At 50.3% G+C, this 27,612-nt stretch overlaps 1 protein-coding gene across 1 annotated transcript in view; it reads right to left on the minus strand.

Annotated features, from left to right (window-relative positions):
- Nucleotides 1-27,612, minus strand: part of SHPRH (SNF2 histone linker PHD RING helicase) — a 763,974-nt gene that overhangs the window by 167,718 nt on the left and 568,644 nt on the right. The window contains exon 24 of the mRNA XM_085612283.1: nt 14,546-14,617. Coding sequence (XP_085468409.1) covers nt 14,546-14,617 — 72 coding nt within the window. The remainder of the gene's footprint in view (nt 1-14,545; nt 14,618-27,612) is intronic.

Raw genomic sequence — 27,612 nt, forward strand, 5'->3', positions numbered from 1 at the left:
GAACATAGACCACAACACTGCCAGTAAAGGATTGAGAGAAGGCACAGACAGAAGCCTGTCGCCAAAAAGCATACACCGCCATAGACCGACACCGTTTACCAACAAAGAGAATGTCGAAAAGAATAAATGCACAGTAATGCTATGTAAAGAAGCAACTGTGCCAGAAATGGGAGTAAGAACTCACACCCAGAAAAACAACTGGTGGGCAGCCCATCACCCGTGCTACAAAACAGATCCGGTGGTGGCAGAAAGTCACAGACAAGAGCCACTCCTTGAAGACCTAAGAAATATGCACAGGGCAAGAGCGAACAAACCGGACCCCCTGTCCTGGAAGAAGCAAGGGACCAGAGACCGTGCTAGGGAAGTGGGGCAGGAGGCAACACACAGCCGAGACAGAGCCAGCGGGAACTCACCTTGCCCTAGGCAAGAACCCCGACAGTGCTTGAGCCACAAGAAAAGACGTAGAGCACAATCTGAGTGCCAATACAGCAAGTATTCTCAGAATACAGAAGAGACTGTTCCGGCATGGAACAGAGGGACCTGCCCCCCAGGGGCGCATGTCCACCTGGAGACAGGCACAGCGAGGCTGCAAAAACACACCAGGAAAAAACAGGCGTTACAAAACCCCAACGAAACAGTAGGGAAGGACGCCCCTACTGAGACGGGAATGTACTACGGACCAACCGTAGACAACCAATTGTAACCCCCGGGGAGAGAAACCAACCCCATGGATCTCACCAGAGGAGACATCCTACAACAGCAGGAAGAGTCAACTAGCAGCAAAACTTCCTGGGGAAGGAAGAGTAGCAATATAACAGCCAACAAATACCCCACATAGGGTACCCTACAAAAGAAGGGTCCCTCTTGAGATAAGCTCGTAGGCAGAGGCTCAAAAGAAAGGTAAACACAGCTAACCAGAATAAGGAAATAACACGGCTGAACAACCACACAACCCAGAACATCTGTAACTCACAACGGGTAACAGAAAAGAAAGTGACAGCACAGTCACAAAAAAAAAAATCCTCCACGAGGATTAAAACTTGGGAAGACAATCAAACATAGACAGGAGGTGCCTGGCCGCCGAATTAGCATGGGCGTCAAAAAGAGTGACCCCATCAAATGGTAGATCTCTAAGCCGCTCCTGAAAATGCTCTGGGAAAACGCCATTGCGCAACCACGCATGGCGGCGCATGACAACCGACCTGGCCATAGCCCAACCCACGTAGTCAGTGGTGTCCATGGCAGACCGAATTGAAAATTGCGCCATATCATGGCCATCACAGATTATACGGGCCAGATCGGCACGAGAGCTCTCCGGCAAGTAGGGGAGGAGCTGCTCAACAGAGTCCCAAAGGGTAAATGTAGCTCGAGCAAACACAATGTTTTTAGGGACCGGAGGCCTGAGTTGACGGATGGAAACATCGCGGCCAAATGACTCCAACCACTGAGACTCCCGAGTGGGAGGATGCAACGGAACAGGAGTGGCAGAGAGAGCTGCCTGAATCACAAGTCCTCCAGCCCCAGGATGGAGGGTCAAACAGGCGGGCCATCGGGAGCCGGGTGATGGCGATGCGCCACAGCACGATCTACGGGGTCCCCCCGATGAGGGCCTCTCCCACGTCCCGAGAAGGATGTCAAATAATGACTCCGTATATGGCAACAATGGTTCCATGTCCCCCGCGGCCTGGTGGAGAAGATCCAGCAAAGGCTCCGAAGGTCTAGAGACTGAGGGCGGTTACATTCTCAAAATGTTTGCAGCCTTGCAAACAGCCCTGACAAACGTCCCACTAGCCTCCGTGGCCCCACGAGGCGGTGACAGCAAGTCATCAGTAGATGACAGACGCAAGCTAATCCGGCCATCTAACAGAGGCTCAGCAAAAGGATGAGTAGGCCAATGCCCCACTGGCAACTGCTACGGAGAGCGTTGAAAGGACTCAGGGGGTGGGGAATCCACTGGGACCACATCCTCCACCAATGAAGCCGGAGATGGTACCGGCGTCGAACGGCATCGAGGCGACGTCGAGCCAGCATCGGCAACCTCTGAAAAGGCCTCGACTGGCTGAGTGGAGCAAGTGTTGGCGACCTCCGAAAAGGCCTTGACCGCCCGAGTCGAGCCGGCGACCTCAGGAAAGACCTCGACCATCCGAGTCGAGCTGGCGTCGGCGACCTCCGAACTGGCGTTGACTCAACATCCCCCGAGGTGGAAACCTGCGGGGAGAAAGTGCGCGAAGCGATGTCGTGCACCGTGCCACAGCCACCTCCAGCAACGTCGCAGGGAGCCTCGGAAGGCTGTGCGATGGCACTGTGGAACGGCGAGATGTCGTGGGATGCCTCTTCGGGCCATGGCCCGACGTTTCGGCAACTCTGGAGCTGGAGTCAGGGTACTCGCTCGGAGCCGAGGGTAAACCCACCGGCGGAGTCCCGACCTGAGTCCCTACCCCTCTGTGGGGCCCGAAGGCACGCAAGGGAGGGGGGGCGAAGCAAGAAAGGACTGCAGGGCCCTGCAGTAGTCCTGCATCTGAGGTCGAGTCGCCCCAGCACCCGGAAACGGGGATATGCGGGGTCCGACTCCTGGGGGCCAGAGTTTGGCAAAGACCGGGAGCCGCGGGCCCCGACATGATGTCGATGCGAAGCCGACGACTTCCGCGACTTCCGTTTGTGCTTACCTGAGGTAGGCAAATGATGGCAACGGTCCCGGGACCTGCCCCGAACAGGAGCATCCTCCTGTGAGGACTGGCGCCGCGTGGACGTCTCCGCCAGACAAGGAGACCAGTGTCACGAGAGGTCAGTTCGGGACATCCGGGCAGATAGCAGCCTCATGCAGCATTCCCGCAGGGATTTCGGCTGCAGCTGGCGGCAAGCATCGCACTCCACAGAGTCGTGGTGCTCGCCCAAGCACCACATACAGATTTCGTGAGGGTACGTTGCTGACATCTGTCGCGAGCAGGACCACAGCACGGCTTGAAATCCGCAGGCATCGAGCACACTGTTCCTTGACGCAAAAAGGCGTAGAGAAGGCCTGAAGATAACAAAAACAGGCCAGAGGAATCACTTTCCCGGATCTGCGTTAGGATGCGGAAAAGAAGTAAAAACTGACGTCAGCACGCCAGGAGGGGATTATATGGCTCCGTTGACGTCACTTCCGTGGACGACGTCAGGATGGAGCCGTGTGACGCCACCTCCCGGCGTGCAGAGGTATTGTTGGGGGAAAAGGATTTTCCGGATCCAGTCTGACGCCTGGGAAGATATTCTAAGTTAAGGAATCTGCGGCTAGATGTCTCTATCAGATATCAACTCTCCTGCAACACCCGACATCGGTGGGCATTCTTCTTCCGTGCCTCCTGGTCACTCCTGAGTAGCATAGACTCTGTTCCCTCTGCTTGCACGTACTTCTCAACTTGAATCCACCTTTGGGTTCCACCGGACACTTTCACCTTCTTCGCCAGTGACATCTGCCTGTAGTTCTCCATTGCGTTTGATGGCGGTTTCCGACGTCACTTGGCACCTACGCACCCGGTTTCCCTGATGAAGGTATCCTAGGTTATCCACAGGTGGGGTGGCTCTCCAACATTCTGCCTTCCACTGGGTTTCTTCAGGGTCCACTGGGAAGGGTCCTTCTTTAAAATTGCAACCACGACTTACCTATTGACTTGACTTGAGCACGCAGTCGTGTTCCCACTCTGCACACAGCCTCCGTGGGGTTTCTGGTTACTTACCTCGGGTGGTTCCTTGGGTCCCCAGCACATCTACGTCTTCTGGGTATAGTCTAGACTTGGGTCGTGGTTCATATCCCACTATTTTAGTATATGGTTTGGTTCCCCCTGGTGACCACTGTGTATATTGTGCTCCTTACCTGTTTAATTTGTAAAGTATTGTGCGCATTGTGTATATCTACCGGAAGGAGATATCTGTGTGTGTTAGTGAGTGTCTTATAATAAATAAATATTTTTATAAATACACTGTGTGGTTCCTTTACACTTAATCTATACGTATAAGATTACGTTCTGGTTAAACAAGCTGCTTTACACTCCTTCTGGACTAAGCCTAAAGGCTGCTCTCCACAGCTACCACTTAGAGAGCTTTCTAAGGTTGTCTAAGACTACTAAAATCACCATAAGGGTTGTCTGGATTAGTGCAGGGTAGCCACTTACATAAGTGTGCACCATATACTAAGCCAGCCTCCTACACTCCCTGAACCAGAACACAAGCAACCCAGGACCGGGTTTGCCCTGGTTATGGGCTCATCAGCCTGGTACAGCTTGGTTCCAGTGACACAATGAGCACAGGACCCATGTCTAGGCATACCCATGCCACTTAGGCCGGCACATGAATCACACAAGAGGTGATGGGAAGCTGCTTGCAATAAGTCTAACCACTAGCAACAGCTTGGGGTAGGATGCCAACCCATTGTTCTTTTGCTCACCATGTCACCTCAGTTTGGACCCAGCCATATGCAAAATAATCTTGACCCTGCTCCTTATGGGAACAGTCCAGCCCGAGCAACCAAGCCAGGTCCTCCCTGAACCGGAACATATGCAACCCCGAACCGGTTTCACCCTCATCAGATTGGTACAGCTTGGTTCCGGGGTTACAGTGAGCATGGGATCTACGTCTGGGCAAACCCATGAGGCAGGGATTGTTTCACAATATTTGAAGTAAGATACCTATATTCCTGGGGAAGACACCTGAGCCCAAAGGGGCAATATTCAAGCACCAAAAAAAGTTGATGGAAAAGAGAAGTAGGGTCCGTTGCTCAGCCCTCCTGTTTTAAATTATGTGGTAGGGATGCCTGAGAGAAAAACATTTTTTTTTTTTTTTTTTGTCAAAATTGTTTTTATTAGCTTCAGAAAAGGCATAACAAACAGTACAGACCAGAACATGTGTCTCGTAGCCGAGTGGACCGTCAAGCAGTAGTGGATACAACATCAGAGTACCGACCTTCCTCAAAACCCAGAAGAGGCGAGCCTCCCCCATAGGAACACTCGCTAATGGAAGGGTACAGAGCAGCTAGAATAGGGAAAGGGTGCAAGCCCGGAAATATACCCTGGAGACCCCCAGTGGGCGTCTATCGGGTTCTAACAGTCCTGCGCCGGCCAGTACTCCAAAAGGCTCAGGCAAACCACCAGCTGACACTGTGTCATGAAGCTGTAGAACCTGTTTACGACCCCCCCCCCCAACTCCCCACAATACCTCCCGCCCCACCCGCCCCACCCCACAAAATATAAGAGGAAAGAAAGAAGAGAAAGATAGAGAAATAGAGAAAGAGATGGGAGGGGCTCCGGTAGAAGGCCCAAAGGTCCGGTGTCGGAGCGAGGGAGGGGCGAGGCCCGCCCAGAGCGGATACAGGACAAGGACTCCCCCTGAGACCCTGCGACAGCGAACCCCTCCATCAGGTGGTGCCACCCATAGCCGCCCCGTCCGCCTAAAGCTGAAACAGCTGCAAGCCCCGGAGCTGTGGCGGACATACCGCCGCCGGCAAGCCGCTGGAAAGGAAATTCACCAGAGGTCCCCACTTAGATTCAAAGGTGGTATAGTCATCCCTGAAGATGTCCGCCATTCTTTCCAGGCTCAAGAGCCTCCAGAGGCGGGCCTGCCACATCGAGGTCGTGGGAGCCGCCTGCTTCTTCCAATTGGCCGCGATAGCCACCTTCGCCGCTCCCAGGCACAACCACATCACGGCCTTATCTGCTCTGGTTTGGTAGCGCAGGGAGGGATCTCGGAGGCCCAGCAGTGCAGTCGCCATGGAGGTGGGGATCGGGTAGCCCAACATAGATTTAATTTGCGCCAGGATCTCCTTCCAGAAGGGGCGGATCGTGGGGCAGGTCCACCAGATGTGCTGAAAGTCCCCCAACAACCCACAACCCCTCCAGCAGCGGTCAGAGGTGCCAGGGAAAATACGCCGCAATTTAGCAGGATATAGGTACCAATCCACCATTACCTTCATGTGCGCCTCACGCAGTTCAATCGAGTGGTTGTGCTTCGATATGTCCGACCACAGAGCCTCCCACTCCCGGTCCTCAATCGGTCTATGTAGCCCCTCCTCCCATTTAGCCTTATAGCGCGGGGACGGGGAGACCACAGTGGCCAAAAGGTGCCCATAGAGAAATGAGATGGCCCCCCTCATGGCGGTGGTAGTGCGTATGAATCTTTCAAATGGTGTCTGGGGCCTGCGGATGGCCGCCTGGACTTCCTGTGATTGCAGCCAGTGCTTGAGCTGGAGGTATCTAAAGTGTTCAGTCTGCGGAAGGCTAAAGTCGGTCCTGCATTCGGAAAAAGTCATCAACCGTGACCCCCTAAAGAGATGTCCTATCATTAAACATCCCCCCTCCTCCCAAGCCGCGAAAGGCCCCCTAGCGAGCGCCGGCGGGAAGGTCGCCAACCCATGAATAGGGGTGTGGGGGGAAGGGAAAGTGGTCCACCGCTCGTCCGCCGCTAATGTATCCCAAACCCGCAACGTCGTTTTGGTGGGCGTGCTGATGTACGCGTTGTCCGGTCTCTCGCGTTTCGGGCGCCACGCTATATCCCAAATAGTCCGACCCGCCACCGACCTGTCCATATGTAGCCAATGTTTATCCGACTCTCTCTTTGACCATTCTGTCAATACGCGCAGTTGAGACGCCTTATAATAAAGTTGGAAGTCGGGGAGGCCCGCCCCGCCCGCAGCGCGAGGCCTCCGCAGCATGGAGAATGACAGGCGGGCTCTTCCCCCCTGCCAGATGTAGCGAGAGCAGAGGGAGCGCATCGTTGAGAAAAAAGAGAGGGGGACCTCAATGGGGAGGGCTTGAAACAAATGGAGCAGTTTCGACAATATTGTCATTTTAAGCGAGTGGATACGCCCCATCCAAGAGATAAACAATGGCTTCCAGCGCGCTAAGTCGGCCTTAATTTGCGTAAGCAGGGGGGGGAAGTTGGCCTTGTATAGGTCGTCTACAGAAGGGGTGAGCTGAACTCCCAGGTACTGGAGCGATGCAGCCGCCCATCGGAAAGGTGTGATCTGCTGGCTGCGCAAGAGCTCATCACCCTGGAGCGTAAGGTTAAGGATGTACGACTTGTCCTGGTTAATCTTGAACCCCGCCACCCGTTCGTAACGGCGCAGTTCGGCGTGGAGAGATGGGAGCGACGCGGAGGGGTGCGTGAGGGAGAGGAGCACGTCATCTGCAAATAGGGAGATCTTATGATCCTCTCCCGCGAATGGAATCCCCGTTATCTGCGGGTTGTGTCGAATGGCCATCGCCAGGGGCTCAATGCTCAAGGCAAACAGGAGGGGGGATAAGGGGCAACCCTGCCTGGTGCCCCTAGAGAGGAGGAACGGAGCCGAACATGTCCCCTTCACCTGGACACGCGACGTTGGGATCCGGTAGTTGGCCTGAATCATAGCGATAAAGGCATCCGCAAAGCCCATCCGGCGCATGGTGGAGAGGAGAAAGCCCCAGTCCACCCGGTCGAACGCCTTCTCGGCATCCAGTCCCACGAGGATGGCCCGCAAGCGTCTCTTAGAGGCTTTTTCTATGAGATGTACAATACGTCGCGTGTTATCGTGCGTTTGCCTCCCTGGAATGAAACCTGATTGGTCGGGATGTATCAGCGCTGTCATGAGTGGATTGAGCCTAGTGGCCAGAATAGAAGAATACAATTTAGCGTCTAGATTTAGAAGCGCAATCAGGCGATATGAGGAACATTGGTCCCTGGATTTCCCCGGCTTTGGGAGGACCGTAATAACCGCCTCCGCCATGGATGGAGAGACCACCCCCTGAGCGATGACGGCGTTAAAAAGAGTTTGCAGGCGTGGAGCCAGATCTGGCGCGAAGGTGCGGTAAAAGAGGGCTGTAAGGCCATCGGGACCGGGGGCTTTATTCAGTTTAAGCGCCATGATGGCCCTGGTGACTTCTTCCAGCGAGATGGGGGCGCAGAGATCTGCATTGGCGGCAGCGGCAACCCGGGGAAGCTGTAACCCCTTTAAATATTCTTCTTGCTCTGAGCTATCCAAGGAATCCGACGAGTATAACTTGTTATAGAAGGAACGGAAGCAGTCCGAGAAAAACATTTTTAGTTTACCCACATAAAATGTAACCTAGCTCTAACAGTTTAACAAAGGGAGTACATAAATATCGACATAAGTAGCATAACCTCACCCAAACTAGGTAACCCATAACAAGAAGACTGTACAACCAGAGGGCTCAAGTACACTTGAATTCTTCCCAATGCAAGATATGGAACGCAATAATAAAGCATACCACATTACGTAGGTGAGCGTTTATCTTCCTATATGAATGTATAGTAATTCTATATTAGGTTTGGCTATTTCTTGCAGGAGTTTTGTACTTCCTGTATGTTTATGTCTGTTTAAGAAAATTATATAACAGTCCTTTAACACCCTTTGCTCACTCTTTAGTGTGTTAGCGATCTGTGTTGTACCTGTCCTGTATGTGTGAGAGGTGTGATGTTTTTTCTGCTGCTGCCACCTATCCTTAAATTATTATTTGTGAAAGGGAAAGTTGCACTGAGGCTGTCCATGTTGTACCTTTAGTGTGTTTTTCAACTCAGTATAAAGCCTTTCATTCCACATAAGAAAATGAAACAATCCATATTGGCAATGCATGATGTAAAACAGAGAACCTTCACAAAATATACGAGCAGAGTTTACATTTGGTTTTACACATGAAACCTAGCGTTTTTTTAAACGGAGATGGTGACTGAATAACATTTTAAAAGATAGCTGACTAGTGGCTCCATGTCATGTATAATACTTTCAGCTGATTTCTGCCTTTTTTGCCATTTTTGCCATCAGCACTCTGCATGCTGTTGTTTTGATTCCATAGTGAAACTGTTAAAAGCAAAAGTACAAGTCCCACAATGCAACATGCTGTTGGCTGAAATACAAAAAAAATAGATGATGTTATCCTATGTTATAGGGCCAAAAGGCAGAGTTTTGATATGCAAAATCAAATGTAGTTCCTGCCTTTCTTCTTGTAGGCAATCACAGGTAAAATAGCCCAGCGGGTGACAGAGAAGGGATAGCCTTTCAGATGCAAATGCCATCATCTCCTGCTAATAGGATAACATTAACACACACTCCTTGGAAAAACAGCTTGCTAAAAGAACCTATTTAGCAGAACAATGGGAGCATCATCAAGTTAGTCATGTCTAGAGAGACAGAGAAAAAGAAAAATAATAACGTTTCACCCTCTCTTCTCCAGCCCATCCGAGGTAGTTTGTGTGATTTAGGTGGTGAGCCCGCAACAGCGCTGTGATGCACCGTGCCTCAAACAAGTGCAGAACAGGCTGCAGGAGCTGACCCGTGAGGGCCGGCAGAGTTAGTAATGTTAGAATCTCTAAACAACATTGGGAAGGAAAAACAAGGTAATAACCAAGTCCAAAAAATAATTTCCCCTGGAAGTGACTTCCTATCAATAGCTTGTTTAAGTGTCCACAATTTTTCACCTTCCTCAGCCCTACTGAGTAACAGTGGTATTCGTGGCTTGGTGGCCAATCTAGCTGCGCAAAAAAGAAGCAGATAGGTAAACATTGACAGGGCCGGTCTGGGGAACCAAAATCAGACTTGGCAAAAATCATCAAAGCAGCTAGCTTTCCTGAAGTTATTTCTTTCCATCCATCCTCTCTCTCTCTCTCTCTCCTTCTCTTTACTTTCGATTCTCCCGCTCTACCTAACAGCCACCTGCGCTCTTTCTCTGTCTTGAAGCTTCCCCATGTCTGTTGAAATTAACTGTGGGAAACTGGGGATAGTGACAGTGGCACCAGTAGAGACCCTGTCTTTGAAGTGCTCCAGCCCATCGGGGAAATTGGGAAAAAGGTTGGTCTGGCGGTGGACAATGCCTTTTCACCTTCATGCGTCTTCTCTTCTTGCTTAAGTCTCATGACCTTTCCTTGATAAGAGAAATGTGATATCTACTCAGGATTAGAAAACACAAGACCTCTCGCAAATCATCCTAAGGAAAAGAAAAGAGTTCCAACTGGTGACAAATTCTCAAACAGAAAGTAATATATATCAGATGGGCATTTCCATGTGTACTGTTATTTCACTGGGGAGAAAAGGAGCACCATGTTCAAACAGAGCAAAATAGTATCAAAATGCTACAGGTGACAATCATTGATGAAGCCCACCCAAAGTAGCCAAAGGTCAACACAAGAGAATGCAAGATGACCACTCCCCTCCCTAACAAAAAAGACACGGCAATCTACTTGCTAGTACTGACCCAATGACAGAGACTGGAAGTAAGCAGAAAAGAAAAAAAAAAGGAGGCGGCCTTCCCAGTAAGGACAACCAGGGCATCCTTGAAGACAGTGACAAAGGTCTACTTATGACGAGCTCTCGAAACCGAAAATATGTGACAGGGGAACCGATGAACTTGCAGCGCTCGTCTACATAGGAAGAAGTATTGCGCTTACAGGGAACAACACTATAACGCTGCACAACTGAAGTGACCCAAACGCCAGATGAGAATTGCAATAGCCAGGCTGAGATTATCCTTGGACAATTCTGCAGATGTGATACGGAGAATCAGTACAAAGACGAGCTGGTTGAGTCTTATGTAACTTCCCTATTTGCCTTGGTTTTTATTTTTTTCTGTAATGTTATTTTTGAGGCTACAGTTGAACCAGTTGTTCAAAGAAGAGAAAGGGACAGAAAAGATACAGCGAATAAGGACTAAGATTCTGGGTGCCATCCCTGAAGGGGCTTAATTTGCCAAGAAGATGCAAATACACAACTATATGACATCTAAGTAAACAGACATTGTGGTATTGCAAGGGACAAATCTACACCAAGTTGATGCAGAAAGGTTTAGATCCAAGACATATATTACACAGATCCATAGAAATGTAGAAACTAAGACTTGCGGGTGGCCAGTTTAATAAAACACTCTTTACCTTTCTCTGTGCTAGAAACACTGACGATGTGCTACAATGAAGAGAAAACTGGGAGATGAGATTATGACACTAACCAAGGCCAAAAGTTTTCTGGGGAAAAACTTTAACTTGGTCATGGATTAAACTATGGACAGAATGAAAGTTTCGGGTAGTACTGCTGCAAGACATATCACAAGAAATTAAAGAATAAACCTTAGAGCGAGGACAAATTGATATATGGAGACTGAATCCATCGGGGATCAGAGGGATTACTATCCACTCGCTCACACATCATACATACTCAAAGATAGTCATGATTTTAGTGCTAATACCATGCCAAACAAAATAAGGGAAGCGGATATAGGCAGCTTCAGTTTATCAGATTACTCCCCTGTGTGGATAACAAGGGATGGGTTGGCAAGACTGTTTATGACATGACTCTCAAGATTGGGCAGGTAGGTTTGGTAACTTTAGCTGAAATAGCTAAAGTTAAAGATGATTCCATGCTAACCAACCATCTCCCTGAGACTCTCATGGCGATACCTTGGGATGCATCGAAGGCAGTGCTAAAGTTGAATTTGATAATACCTGTGGCCAAGATAAAGATGAAAAGAGCACTGGTACAGTTTGGACTTGAGGGTGTACTGATAGATGTAGAAAGGAGACAGAGAAACTGGTTCTATTGTAGGTCTTAGACATGTGAACGCAATATGTGGTCCAATTTAAAGTTTTATTGATTAAAAAAGAAATAAATCACCTCACCCTTAAGAGAAAGGTTTATGAAACAGGAGATAAAGCATGCACCCTTCTGGCAAACAAACTGAAAGCTAAAAGGGTGGCCAAAGCCATCTGGGGTTCGATAAAAATCGGAAGGCAGAAATGTTCTGCTCCTACTAAGACCTGCAATGAGTTACAGGTCCAAATGAAGTAATTCTTAGTTGAAGTCAACCTTCCATGTCTGACAGTGGCTTAAGTGGTGGACCTAGGAGCCCAACTGAAGAAACAGAACTTCGTATGCACAAAACCCAGTAAGGCACCAGGCCCTACTGACTTCCGCAGGAACGGTTTTGAAACATTTTTTTATAAGTTGTCCCCGATTTTGACAGAAGTCTTCTGACGTGAGGCAGGATTTGTGACCTCTTCAATGGAAAATGCAGATATCAGTCATTACATGGCAGGGCAAGGATTTTACACAGTGCTAAGCCTGGAGGCCTATTAAATGGAGATGGAAGGATCTCCATGAAAGATTTAGCAAATAGACTTTCCCCTGTACTCCCATCTCTTATATGATAAGGCCAATCAAGCAAGTTACTAACTTTGACAACCCTCGTTCTGGTGTACACTCATTCTTAATACATATTCCCTGCCTTTGTTATACCCCCAGACTGGATCTGGTGAACTCTTCACCAAGGTTCACATGCGTTTATAGGTGGCAGGCATCATACGACTCCATAATATCCCAGAGGTGCAACCATGGAGCTGCCTATAAGCACCATCCTACACCATAAAGTCAGTTTCTTTCTGCTTCCACATCCTCAGACTCAGGGAATATTAAGTAAATTGGTCAAAGTGTGTCAAAATCTAACTTGGAATGTTATTATGATGGTCAGACATGCACTCCACAGAACGGCGAGGAGGAACAGCAGTTAGAAATCTGCAGTTAGATAAGACTATCCACCACAAACAACGTTACCGAAGTTAAGTAACTTGTTTTTCTGGTGGATGCTACTAACCGCAGATTACTCACCTTTAGTACCTCCCAACAATGGAGAATCTGAGTAGAGGACTCAGACCAAAAACTCCAACAGGACTGAGCGGATGAAGTGACCACCCACAGCAGACCTGACTGTAAACGTGCGCATCTATGCCCATGCTGCAGCTTGGGAGTAGCGTTTTGACCAATGTAAAGCAAATGTTCATACAAAGGATAGGCTCCTCTTTTGTAGTGCTTTCCCTTTCTTTGCTCAGAAAGAAACCCTAAAGAGATCATATCAGCAACACTATGGCCTTTTGTCCCATCAATGTAAAAGCTCCAAGCACTCTTTAGGTCAAGCCAATGAAGCCTCTCCTACTCTTTTGAAGTATGTAGGGAAGTGAAGCGGTGGCAGAGTGAGTGAGTGGCCAATGTGAAAAGGAGTTGGAACTTTGGGTAAGAAGGCCGCCAAGGTCCACACCACCAATATGCCCAGGAAGAAGGTGGTGAAGGCACCTGCACTTCACTCAAAGTGCACTGAGGTAACGATGATCAAGAAGCCTGGTTTGCGTGTCACAGGTTTCAGAAACCAGCTGTGCAGCTGCTCAAAGTTCATGCACATGAGAAATGTCACTTTCAAACTTAAGTCCCATAGGACGGACAGATTTTGAGGGAATATATGAGCTGGGACTCTGGAATTATGCGAGAAGAGAGGACCAAATTATGCGGCAAGAAAAGGCAAATTATACAGCAGATGACAGATTATGTGTCAAATACGTCAAATTCCTAATTATGCACAAACCGCTGCAACCGCAGATTCACATAAATCCAGAGGCCCTGCATATGAGTCAGGCCTTTGACAAAAAAGCATCAACAGGTATTTAAATGGCGAGTGTTCATCGAGTAATCACAAAAAAGCCAAAAGGGCAGATGGATATACTTTAGCTGTGCAAAACACAAGGCAGTGCTGAGCTAACAAAAGTACAAACAGTTAAAACACCTGACAGTTTAACCTACAGAGGGTCAGTATGCCGAGCACCTCACCAGGCAGCAAACTTCTCCCAGTGCCTGGAATGGATGGAGTTTGTCTAAAGGCGGCCTTCTGCAAGGATGAACAACTACTTCAGCTGGCAATTCAGAAGCACTGAACTACTGATGCTCAATCTCCACGCATGAAGGTGTAGTCTGTGGAGACTCGTATGCAGGACTCTCCCGTTACTGCAACTGGAGGTCCTCCCAAAGTGGAAGCCCAATCGGAGGACAAATGCTCAGGGTCAGAGGCTATGTATACTCTTGAGGCCCTCTCCGGGGCAATTACAAGGATTTGGGTTTGGTCTGTACCAATCTCCACAACTTGAGGCAGGCAAGACACCAACAAGAATGCCTACAGGCGCCACGTGCCTCATGCAGACTGAATGATTCTCCTTGTGAGTGCCCTGAATGAACCCCTTTATCTTTAACCAAGCAGCTCTTAGAAATCTTTTCACAATGTGTCCTCCTGAACCAGACCACTCGTGGTAGGAGTCCCCTAAACAGTAGGACCAGCGTAATTAAGCGCATTTTTGCGTTCGGCTTGTCGCACAAAATTCTTTAAAATATGCCCTTTTGCCACACGCATCACAGCAACATTTTAGAGTGGGGGTGTAGAAAGAAAACGACTACCCAGAACACAAACAACTGTGGGTTGCGGGACTAGTGGTTTTAAATGCAATGACTCATTTCGCACGCAAATATAACAATAAACGCCAGTTCAGCTGTGTGTGGAATTTCGCGTAATTACGCGAGGAACGGGGGGGGGGGGCTAGTGCCGCTACTTCAAAGTGTTCTTGCCCTATCAGAGTGGGACACAATGTGAAGCGTGATAACGGAAATGTGCTTCCATTACGTCACAACAAATAAGCTAACATGACCACTTTTAAATTGTGCCTTAAATGCGCAAACCCGTATATTCATGGTCGAAAGTAAATCCCCTGCATGGATTCTTACCTGCTTTCCCAGTTCCCGCGCACAGATTGGACATGGTTCTGGATTAACGCCACCAGTTGTTTTGTCTTGAGTCTGTGAAATAATAAAAAGCAGACATAAGGAAATGCCACCTTGAAACCTAATCACACAAAGCACAGTCCTTTGGCGCCCACTAGCGGCTTGTTTTATTCCATGTACGCACTATATGCAATAAACAATGACAAATCGTGCAACCTAATAACTACATTCTGATGAAAACGGATGCGAGCACACACTCAAGAGGTTTTCGCACCCCGACATGTTCTTCACATTTTACAAGGCGGTGCGTTGTACATTTTAAACATATTTTTTCAAGTACACAGGTCAAAGTTTTTAAGTAAGCTTCCGAAACATTTGCCATCAAAGAAACGTATGTGATTTTGTGCGCGCGTGAGTGCGTTTGTCCCTGGCGTGCTCGCTGCGATTGTTACTTCTCAGTAACAAAGTCATGGATGGAGATGCAGTTTAGAGAATAAATTGTTTCAGGCCTGGAGTCATTTTTATGGGAAACGCCAAAGTAAAAAGAGAACAGAGAAGATAAGAGCATTACAAACAAACAAACACCACACGGTTGACAACTGCCTACGGGTGTGTATAGTTTGCACTTTTTTGAACGGACGTTTACTACGAAGTTCAAAGGTAAACATCATATCTAGTGTCAGCAATTCCTGGATCACTTCCCGGTAATCTTCATCACGCCCGTTTGTCCTTCCTTTGCTATCATAAAACACATCTATCTCACTTTCGTTTCGCTCCCTTCTATCGTCCCCACCGCCCAGTGTTGGGCTGGGACAAAAATATGGCTAGGACACCAAATAAAAAATGCCCCCCATCAGTTTATCAGATTGCAAATGAGGCTCACAGTGGCTAACGGGGGGGGGGGGGGGGGGGGGGGGGCACTGTTTGACGCAGGAGCATCTCAGCGCGGGTTAGTCCGTGAGTGACACGATGGAGAAGTTACTAACTGAATAGCCAAGTCTTTATCTGGTTCCTAAAACTAGAGAGAGGGGGTTGAGAACTTAGGTGCAGGTGTCAGTGCACAAAGTCCTACACTCAGTATAGACATATCTTGTCAAGAAAATTACGTTTTCAGGAGGCTCTATCCAAAACTGTGCAGTTCTTGTAGTATTATATTTGAAACTTATGTCTTCAATAAAAAGCATATCCCTGAACCCGCCTTTCTATGGCTGTTTCAAAAGTCCGGAACTGCCCCCTCCTGCAAGAGACACCCTTACCTCTTTACCTGCATCAAAACGCAGCTTAAGAAATTCCTGCTAATTATTCACTTTTGTTTTCATGTCTTCTCAGGGTGACCTTTTCCCTTCTTTAAGGATTGAACCTTGATGTTTCTTGGGGGTTTCTATCTTCGATCATGGAAGTAACTCCACGCTGTTTACCACTTCGCGTATGCAGGACGTGTTAAATTCCCTCTGTTGGATGGGGCGTTTATTACGCGTGTAAGTGTTTTTAGAAGCTAGTTTTGCAGAACCCAACTACTGCAACTGGAAATGTAATTGCCTACTGTTCACGTTCAGATACGTGTATATGATTTGTTCAGCACTGTATTCGATGTAATTGTAATTCGATGTAAAGCAGTCTGTTTCACATGGGCCACGTACAGACTAGATAAAATCACTCAATAGATAAATAAATACATAAAAATGAAGGCATAATGACTTACCTGGGATTCGCCAATAAACCTCAATTGCGGGCACTTCTAAGTCACAAAAGTGTACTCTGCAGCCTGCCTCTGCAAAGCTGTGACTTAATAGTAATCAGGCATGTATTAGGAGTAATAATATTGTTTGGGTCGCAGAAGCAAACCACAGGCCACTATCTAATGTGGTGTCCCAAAGTCAAACACATCCTCATTGTGCAAAAAACCTCACTAATGAGGCCAAAAAGTTAAAGTGGGAAAAACCCGTCACCCAAAAAACAGAGCTTCAAGTTAAGAGTTGGATGGGTGGAACATACAGCCCTCCACCACCCAAAAGGGATAGATAGTCCATAGCCTAGCAAAGCCAGGAGATCTTGCTCACACAGAAATACCAGGGCCATGTTTTACAGGAAATCCAGAAGGTAAAAGTACTGGACTATAGGTCACCTTTCCCGAAGGTGGGTCAAACCAGGAAATCCTGTAGGACTGATCGAGTAAAGTGCCTATCCTGCCGGACCTCACTATCCTGGCAGTAGTGTTCCGTGAATGTGTGGCGAGACAGCCCCGTCGTGGCCTGGCAATGTCCAAAACTGGCACACCGTGTACCAAAGCAGTGGTATTAGCCTTTTTCTGGTAGAAAGAGATGACCTTTAACTGTAGCCACAGCAATGCCCTGCCGGGCTAAAGGGAGACAAAATTAGAGAAAATCTGATAACTGTGCATTCAGGGACTGGATATGTCTATAGGAACGCCAGACAACAAACTTTGCCCACCATCCTGAGTGGCAGATGAGCACCTGGCCTCCAAGATGGCACCAGCTAATTCGGGAGTGAAGGACGTCAACTTTTCCCCCTCAATCTCCATGTATGGAGGTGTAGGTTATGCAAGCCTGAGATAAAGACTCGACCCGGCTGCTGTGACAGAAGGGCCTTCCAAATGGGCAGTCGAATCTGAGGACATATGCTCATGGCCAAAAGTTCAAGATACTACACTCTGCTCGCCCAGTCCAGGGGCACTAGGATGACTTGGGATGCCTGGTTATTTCCTGATCTTTTTCAGCACTCAGGCCTGGAGTGTATGGGGTGTATAGGCATAAAGAAGAGTCTCCGTCCCTAATGCAGATGGAAGGAGTCTGCAATAGTGGACACTGCATTTTCTGCGGTGGCGATTAAATCGAGCCAGGATTCTCCCCTTCATTAGAGATGCCCTATGCCACCTCAGAGTTTAACTGCCATTCGTGATCCACTATTCGTGATCCACTAGGCACCACTGGCTGAGTTTGTCTGCCCTAGACTTCAAAGATCCTGCCATGTGCTGGGCAAACAGAACTGTCCTGAGAGTTCAAACACTTCCAGAGGCACAGTGTCTCCTGGCACAGAACCAATAAGCCAACTCAGCCCTGTTTGTTGCATTAACACATGGCGGACAAGTTGTCTGTGAGATCCTGCACCCGTCCACCCTTGATGGTCAGGAGGAATGCATTTAGTAACGAGCAAATTGCTCACGACTTCAGCAGGTTGATGTAGAGGGGAGCCTCTGCCGGAGACCAGCATTCACTGATCTCCACATCTTCCAGATGACCTCCACAACCCAGCAACGATGCATGTGTTTTCTCTGGGTGGGTTAGGGAGAGAATCTCCCGCTGGTCCAATCTTAGTCAATCAGCCATCGCAGCAGAACTTTTGCAGTCTCCTTCGAGACCCGGATAGACTGACAGGTCCCCTTGGTTCTGAGCCCAATGAGAGTGCAGATCCCACTGCGGAACCCCCACATGTGCAACCTGGTATGGTCCACAAGCAGAATATAGGAGGCCCAGAAACCTCAAAGCTGCTTTTATTGAAACCCAGGTTAAGGGTTGAAACATCAGGATTATGACCTGAATGTCATGGGCTCGTTGAGACGGAGGGATGGCTTGCAAAAGCAGCATGTCCACGATAGCTGCAGTGAAGGGCAGACATTATGAAGGAGTCAGGTGTGACTGAAATAACCCAAATTATGTCAACAGATAGGCTGTTGTCTATAGGCGGCTTACAACTGCTTGATGCAAGAGCACCTTGAGTAGCCAGTGGAGGCATGGAAAGATTGGTATTCCCAACCTCTACCAGTGGGCTGTGACCACCACCATAACCTTTGTGAACACCTGAGGTGCACTGGTAAGACCAAACAGGAGCACAATCCAGGTTTTTGCGGCGAGGTGAGAGAACGATCTGCCGCCGGCGGTCGCTCGACAGATGCAGGGGGCGAGGGCGAGATCAACGGAGCGAAGCTGGCGGTTCGGGGTGTAGAAGGTGAGTCGTTCGTTGAGGTACGCTGGTCCAGTGTTGTGGAGAGCTTTGTGAGCATGGGTGAGGAGCTTGAAGGTGATCCTCTTGTTGACGGGGAGCCAGTGTAGGTCTTTCAGGTGGGCTGTGATGTGGCTGCGGATGTCGAGGATGAGGCGTGCAGAGGCGTTCTGTATGCGTTGTAGTAGTTTCTGGAGTTTAGCTGATGTTCCTGCGTAGAGAGCGTTGCTGTAGTCCAGTCTGCTGCTGACGAGGGCCTGGGTGACTGTCCTTCTGGTACCGGTGGGGATCCATCTGTAGATCTTGCTGAGCATGCGGAGGGTGTTGAAGCAGGAGGAGGAGATGGAGTTCACTTGCTGGGTCATTGACAATGCGGAGTCCAGGATGACTCCCAGGTTGTGATCGTGGTTAGTGGGCGTCGGTGCAGCTCCCAGTGTGGCCGGCCACCATGAGTCGTCCCAGGCGGAGGGGGTGGATCCGATGATGAGGACCTCCGTCTTGTCAGAGTTCAGTTTCAGGCGGCTGATCATCATCCATTCGGCGATGGCCTTCATTACTTTGCGGAGGTTGGATTTGGCGGTGGTGGTGGGGGCCTTGGTGAGGGAGAGGATCAGCTGGGTGTCGTCGGCCATGAAACTAGGGCCCTGAAAGGGATGACCTTAACCCTAGAAATCAGTTCACAGAACGGGGAGGATGGATGGGGCGTCAAGGAATCTATCACTACTAATGTTTCTTACAGATATATCGTTACTGAAAGTAAGTAACTTGTGCATCTGAAAGAAACACATAGTGACAGATTCCCTACCTTAGAATAGATACCCCAGCAATACCAAACCCGGTGGTGGGTCTGCGAACCAAGATCACACCAGAAAGTCCTGGAGAACAGAACGGCCAAAGAAGCCGTCTCTCCGGACTTGGCTGTCCAGGCAGTAATGCTTGGTAAACGTGTGCAGCGAGGCCCACGTAGCTGCCTGACAGATGTCATGCAAGGGAACTCCCCGTCCCAAAGCAGTAGTGGCTGCTGTCGCCCTGGAGAATGGGCGCGCAGCCCCACCGGAGGCTCCTTTTTAGCCAAAGAATAACAAGCCTTTATGCACAGAAAGACCCACTGAGAGATGGTCCACTTGTGCATGAACCGACCTTTCTTGGCACCCACGTAGCCAACAAGGAGCTGGTCATCCACCTGGAACTGTTGTGTGCGGTTCAGGTAGAAGGAGAGCGCACGTTTTGGGTCCAGACGGTGGAGCCTCTCTTCCTCTTTTGAGGGATGCGGAGGCGGAAAGAAGGTAGGTAAAGTGATGGTCTGCCCGATATGAAAGGCAGTGACAACCTTCGGCAGAAAAGATGGACGAGTCCTTAGAACCACTTTGTCCGGATGGACAGAGAGAAAAGGAGGTTTAGAAGAAAGAGCCTGGAGCTCACTCACTCTTCTGTCAGAGGTGATGGCATCCAGGAAAGCTGTCTTTAAAGTGAGAAGACGAAGAGGACAGTTGTGAAGTGGCTCAAAGGGACCACACATCAGATAGGTCAGAACCAGATTCAAGTCCCACTGAGGCATTATGAATGGAATAGGAGGGAAAAGATGAGTAATGCCTTTCAAGAATCTATTTACAACTGGGGACTTGAAAAGGTAAGGTTGATCTGGAAGCCGTAAAAAGGCTGAAATGGCCGAAAGATAGCCCTTGAAAGTGCCCAAAGCAGAGCCTTGCTGGGCCAAAGAAAGAGGAATAGAAGGACCTCTGAAAGAGGAGCAGAAAGGGGATCCACAGCCTTTGCTGTGCACCATGCCACAAACTTATTCCACCTGCAGGCGTATACCGTCTTAGTGGAGGGACGCCTGGCTGTGACGCCTGGTTGCCAAGATTACATCACAAACTTCAGCAGGCAGGTCAAAAGACGTCAACTGCCGCCGGTCAATCTCCACGCAAGAAGGTGGAGGCTGGACAGGTTCGGGTGGAGGATCGTCCCCTGCTGTTGCGACACAAGATCCTCCCGAAGAGGCAATTGGATCTGGGGATCAATAGCCATGCTGAGGAGCTCGGGATACCATACTCTTCGAGCACAGTCCAGAGCCACAAGAATGACTTGGGCCCGGTCGCGCTTCAACTTCTTTAGCACTCTGGGTAGAAGTGGTATAGGCGGAAAGGCGTATATTAGACCGCAACTCCACTCTCGACGAAAAGCGTCGCCTAGCGAGTGCCGCCTTGGAAATTCCAACGCACAGAACTGATGACATTGCGCGTTCCCTTTGGTGGCGAATAGATCTAACCAAGGCTCTCCCCACTGCTGAAAGAGACCTTGCGCCACGTCCGAGTTCAGACGTCATTCGTGATTCATCATGCACCGGCGGCTGAGTTCGTCCGCCCTGGCATTCGGAGAACCTGCCAAGTGTTGAACCACCAGTGAAATGCCCTGATGTTCCAGCCATGTCCAGAGGCGCAGAGCCTCCTGACACAGGGTCCACGACCCCACCCCGCCCTGTTTGTTGCAGTACCACATGGCGGTGGTGTTGTCTGTGAACACCTGCACTACTTTCCCCTTGACAGAGGGAAGGAATGCCATCAGTGCAACTCGGATTGCCCGAAGCTCCAGAAGGTTGATATGGAGCCGGGACTCCGCCGGAGACCAAAGTCCTCTGATCTCCACCTCTCCCACGTGGCTGCCCCAGCCCAGAAGGGACGCGTCCGTCACAACTGTGTGTTCCGGTTAGGGAAGGGAGAGGGATATGCCATTGACCCAATCACGATTCGTGAGCCACCACTACAGTGCCCTCCGAGATCTGGACGTGATCAGGTTGCCCTGATGCTGTGCCCACTGTAACTTCAGGTCCCACTGCAGAGCCCACATATGCTATCTGGCATGATCCACTAACAGGATGCAGGAGGCCATCAGGACCAGTAGCCGGAGGGTCATCCTGACCGAAACCCGGGATAGAGGCTGAAAGATCGAAATCATTGCCTGAATATCCCAGACTCGCTGCTCGGGAGGATAAACCACAAACTGTGCCGAATCCAGAACCGCTCCGATGAAGAGGAGCTTCTGAAAGGGAATCAGGTGCGACTTTGGCACGTTGATGGAGAACCCCAGCAAATGCAGGAGGTCGGCCATAGTCTGGAGGTGGGAGACGACTGCCAGGGGCGAGCCCGCCTTCAACAACCAGTCGTCAAGATAGGGGAAGACTGGAACCCCTGATCGGCGCAGATGAGCAGCGACCACCGGCATCACTTTCGTGAACACCCAAGGGCCACTGGTAAGGCTAAAGGGGAGCACAGTGAACTGAAAATGCTCGTGGCCTACCGTGAACCGCAGGTAACGCCGGTGGGCCGGCAGGACGGGGATATGAAAGTAAGCGTCCTGCAAGTCCAACGCTACCATTCAGTCTTGCGGGTCCAGGGCAGACAAGACCTGAGCAAGTGTGAGCATCTTGAACTTCTCCTTCTGGAGGAAGCGATTGACGTTCTGGAGGTCTAAGATAGGACGCAGGACCTTGTCCTTCTTGGGGACCATAAAGTAGTGGGAATAACAACCACGACCTACTTCTAGCCCAGGAACGTGCTCGATGGCCCCCTTGGCCAAGAGGGCCGTGACTTCCTGTTGAAGAAGCGCAAGATGGTCCCCCGACATGCAGTGGTACTGAGGTGGCATGGCTGGAGGGGAAGTCTCGAAGGGGAGGGAATAGCCCCTTCGGACAATTTGCAGCACCCACTTGTCCGAGGTGGCGTTGGATGGGCCTGAAAGGTCGGACTAGGAAGGCTTTGCAGTCAATGCTGCGGGGGTGGAGGTGGACTGACCCGCCCGCTGGCCTCCAGAACTGGCTAGACGGTTCCCACGTCCACGCTGAGGATGTTGCTGCGCAGGCCTGTATCTCTGGAACAAACGTGTTGGGGCACCCCTTCCGTGGCCACAAAAGGAGAGAAAGGCGGAGGAGGACGAGTGGCCGACAGGCCCAAGGACTTGGCTGTAGCCCACGAGTCCTTAAAACGCTCCAACACACTATCCGCCTTATTGCCAAAAAGGAGAATGCCATCAAAGGGCAGGTCCATCAAAGTGTTCTGGACATCCCCTGAGAAACCAGTTGTCCTCAGCCAGGCATGACGCCGAAGCGCCACCGTCGTGGAAATCGCCCTGCCCAGCGAGTCAGCGGTATCAAGCCCACAACGAATATTGAACTTTGCTGCATCTCTCCCAGCTGCAATAGCTTGGGAGAGTACTGTCCGCGCCTCCTTCGGACAGTTGGGCAGCACCTGCACAACCGTATCCCACAGAGTGTGGGAATAACGGCCCAAGAGGCATGCGGTGTTCACCGACCGCAGCCCTAAGCTTGCAGAAGAAAACAGCTTTTTGCCGAGCTGCTTCAGCTTCTTGGATTCCCTATCCGGGGGTGAGGAAGGGAAAGCGCTCTGGGAAGCAGAGGCGTGGTCAACCAAGGTCTCGAGAGTGGGGTGTTGGAAGAGAAAGAGGGGATCGCCTGGAGCCAGGCGATGGCAGAGGGCCACGTTCCTGTCCACAGGAGCCACTGTGTTGGGCGGCCTTGACCAAGTACCCAAAAGGATGTCAGAAAGTGCGTCATTAAAAGGCAGCAAGGGCTCCGAAGAGGTTGCTGCCAGCTGAAGCACTTCTGTCCGGAGGTTAGTCCTGACGGCCACCGTAGGGAGTTCGAGGTGGAGGGCCTTGGCTGCCCTACGTACTACCACTGCGTAACTGGCTCCCTCCTCCGTAGCCACGGTAGGAGGAGACATCATGCCAAGGTCAGATGAGGTGTCAAGACCACTGGCATCCCCCAAATCCTCTACCCAGTCCAGATCATAATCACATTGTTGTGTGAGAGGGTCCTCAGACCCCTCTCAGTCCTCTCCTTCCTCTAAAGTCTGTGAAACAGGCTGAAAATAAGGAGAACGGACATAGGGGAAAAAGGGCCCCATTGGCGTCGGGATCAGCGCCGAACGGCGTAGATTCGGCACCGTGTCTGGTTCAGGGCTGAAACTGGGGACGACTTCATCCCAAGGAGCGGGCGACGTCGGAGGTGGTGCCGGTGAGGTCGACGTCGGAGGAGGTGTTACAAGGTCAACCGGCGTAGACCGGGGTCCGATCCCGGATCCCTCGGGTCCTGCGGCGCTAGGGCCAGAGCTGCCAGCAACGCCATGGCCGGAGCCGCCGGCGATGGAAGTACAGGACCCCCAGTCAGGGCCGCGGGGCCCACAGGCGCACCAGCATGGCCAGACGGCTCCAAAGAGTCGGGCAATGGCAGCGAGAAACTCTTGCACCTGAGCAGGCGTCAGCGACGGACCCGGAAAGGGTGGGTAGGCCGGCGTGGACGTTGCAGGCTCCGCCGGAGCCGCAGGGGTGGCACCCCCCGCACCCTCAGCTGCGTCACGTGACAGTCGAGGAGCGACGACGCTTCTTCGACTTCTTTTTGGAATGCTTCATCTTACCTGACCCCGAGTGCGAAGACTTAGATCCAGAGGAACGATGGTGACGGCGCCGCGACCGGTCCCTTGACCTCCCCCTGGACCGGGACCTTGAGCGGCGCGGAGCCAACTGCCGGACTTCCAGCAACTTTCAGGACCGCTCTCACAAAGTTTTCGGCGCCATGGCCCGGCAGTCGGGGCACGACTTGGAGTCGTGGTTGCTCCCCAGGCAGTAGAGACACACGTGATGTGGGTCCGTCACCGACATCATGCGGTGACAGTCCCCACAGTTCTTAAAGCTGGGCATCCCTACGACACCAGGAGTCGATCAACTCGAAGAAATTGAGACAAAAGGCCTCGAAAAAACTCAGTCAAAAAGTGACTGAGGGTAATTGCTCTTCCCAGATCTGCGCTTGCTGGTGCGGAAAAAGAAAGAACTGATGTCAGCGCGAGTGGGCGCGTCTAAGTAGCTCCAGCGACGTCATCCCGGCGTCAACGACACACGCGGTGCCACACGACGACGCCTACCGATGCGCAGGGGTACTGCTGCCAAAAACTTTCCGGATCCAGTCGGACGCCTGGGGGTAATTCTAAGGTAAGGAATCTATCACTACATGTTTCTTTCAGATAGGTAGTTGTAAGTCCAGGACCTCAGCTGCCCATTGAATTACCACACCAAAGGAAGTATTCTCTTCCTTTGGGGGCCCAAGAGGAGAATTCAACCTTTTGTCAGAGGAAGTATCAAACCCTGTAGGTCCATGTAAAGACTGTCATCATCATAATGGGGTAAGGGAGTAAATCATCCCCATCCCCACTATCATCTCTGAGTGGTGGCAAGCTCCAGTCAGAGTCTGAGCCAGCAAAGACAGTGGAGCCTCTGCGGTAGTCGAAGCAGAAGATCGGACTTGGGTTGTATTAGGGCTGGGTGCTCTGTAACAGATTTGAAGCGTGACATTGGTCGGGTCAAGCAGACGCAAATTCGGGGTTGGACATTGAAGTCTGTACCGGATTCTCCAAAGACATTGATGAAGGACAGAGTAGACATGGGTTTCGGATCTGGGGTGGAAGTCTAAATCTGAGTCGTTGCTGAACTAGTGATGCATCCAACGGGTTCAGATGGCACCAAAGATGGATCTGTCTGCATTAATCCGACAAGGAGCCCTTGTAGATCCTTGGGGCCCAAAAGCGTGCCATAGAAAGCCAGAAATTTGCCAAAGATATGCAGTATGACCTCCTTAAAGGTCTCCAGCTGCTGCACACATCATCAATTGGGGAATCCTCAACTGGAGATCAGGAGCGATAAGAACAAGTTACTTACCTTCGGTAACGCTTTTTCTGATGGATACAATATCTGCCTGTGGATTCCTCACCTTGTGAATATCCCTTGCGCCAGCATTCCACTGAATTTTTCCCCCAGCTCTCTACGCCGACGTGGACGTCATAATACTACAGCTCCGCTCGCGACTCCGTATGACGTCACCGGAGCCATAAGAGAGCCACGTCGGCATGAAGACGTCAGTTCCACCCATTTTTTCCGTGCCTCTGAGGCGAACAGGTGGACCGACAACAGATTCAAAGTATACACAGTATACAACATTCGAACAAATATACATAGTACATATACAAAAAGGAAAGCTAAGGAACAAAAGCATTTCCTATAAGTGTACCAGATAAAACAACATGTCAAGCAAGGCATCCTTTAAGGTATACAAAGTTGGACAACGGGGAGGCGGGTGGGCCAGTGAGGAATCCACAGGCAGATATTGTATCCACCAGAAAAAGCGATACCGAAGGTAAGTAACTTGTTCTTCTGATGGATACATCTGCCAGTGGATTCCTCACCTTGTGAATAGATTCCCACAGCAGTTCCACTCCCGGAGGAGGGTGTCCACCTTCCTATACCAAAAAGTCCTGCAAGACAGAGAGCGCAAAATGGCCCTCCCTCCTCATCTCAGAGTCTAAGCAATAATGCTTTGCGAAAGTATGGAGGGAGGCCCAAGTCGCGGCTTTACAAATATCTGCCACAGGAACACCCCTGGCCAAAGCAGAGGTAGAAGATTTAGCTCTAGTTGAATGAGCTCCAATACCCTCAGGAGGAACCTTACCAGCAAGGGCGTAGCAAATCTTGATGGCTAGGATGATACACCTGGACAGAGTGCGCTTGTGCACAGCTTTGCCTTTAGATTGTCCAATATAGCCCACGAAGAGCTGATCATCCAAACGAAAATCCTTCGTTCTGTCCAAATAAAAGCTCACAGCTCTTTTAGGGTCCAATCGGTGAAGTCTTTCCTCCTCCTTGGAAGGATGAGGAGGTGGATAAAATACAGGGAGAGTAACAGACTGCCCAGATGAAAGGGAGTAACTACCTTAGGTAGGGAAGCAGCCCTGGTCCTAAGAACCATCCTTTCAGCATGTAAGAATAAAAACGGGGGTTTTGAACTAAGAGCCTGAAGCTCACTCACCCTCCTTGCGTAGGTTATGGCTACAAGCAAGACCGTCTTAAAGGACAAGAGCCTCAAAGGACAACTATGAAGGGGCTCAAAAGGAGACCCCATCAAAAAGTTAAAACAAGATTAAGGCATTACAAAAGGAGTAGGTGGAAACCTGTTAGTAAGACCTTTGATAAATCTTAATACAATAGGAGATTTAAATAATGATGGCTGATCTGGAAGACACAGAAAAGCCGATAAGGCTGATAAATAGCCCTTAACCGTGGCCACAGCACAACCTTGCTGAGCAAACTGAAGCACATTGGAAAGATGGGCTTTTAAAGGGTCAATGGATCTCTCTCCACACCATTTTACAAACTTAGACCACCTGTGAGAGTAAATAGACTTGGTGGAGTGTCGCCTGGTCGATAAAATAACATCCATCACATCAGGCGGGAGAGAGAAAGAACTCAGGTTGCCCCGTTCAATCTCCAGGCATGAAGGTGCAGGCTCTGGAGGTGGGGGTGAAGAACCTGCCCCTCAGACTGCGAGAGGAGGTCTGCCCTGAGAGGGAGACGGAGCGGAGGGTGCGATGAAAGGTGAAGTAGATCTGTGTACCACACCCTTCTTGGCCAATCCGGGGCGATCAATATAACTTGGGCCCAGTCTTGGCGAATCTTCCTCAGAACCCAAGGAATCAAGGGTATGGGAGCAAACGCGTAAAGGAGATGTGAGCCCCAACTCAACTGAAACGTGTCCCCCAACGCCCCCTGCATCGGAAATTGGAGACTGCAGAACAACGGGCAATGCGCGTTCTCGTGAGTGGCAAACAGGTCCACCTGAGGTGTCCCCCACGTCCGAAAGACGTGACAACCACCTCCGGATGGAGCCTCCACTCGTGGTCGGCGGAAAACTGTCGACTGAGACAGTCCGCACGTACGTTCAACACCCAGGCCAGATGATTCACCATCAAGCAAATCCGATGGTCCTGAGCCCAGGACCAGAGCCGCAAAGCCTCTCTGCAGAGATGGTACGACCCTACTGCTCCCTGCTTGTTGACACACCACATCGCGGTAGTGTAGTCCGTCAGGACTTGAACCGACTGACCGTGAAGGGAAGGGAGAAAGGCCTTGAGCGCCAAACGTATTGCCCGCAATTCTAGAAGATTGATATGAGACAATCTTTCCTCTGGAGACCAAAGACCCTTGATCTTCAGATCCCCCAGATGAGCACCCCACCCTATCACTGTGGCCACCGATGGAGGTAGATGAAA

The sequence above is a fragment of the Triturus cristatus genome, chromosome 6 (genome assembly GCF_964204655.1).
Source record: "Triturus cristatus chromosome 6, aTriCri1.1, whole genome shotgun sequence".
Lineage (NCBI taxonomy): Eukaryota > Metazoa > Chordata > Amphibia > Caudata > Salamandridae > Triturus > Triturus cristatus.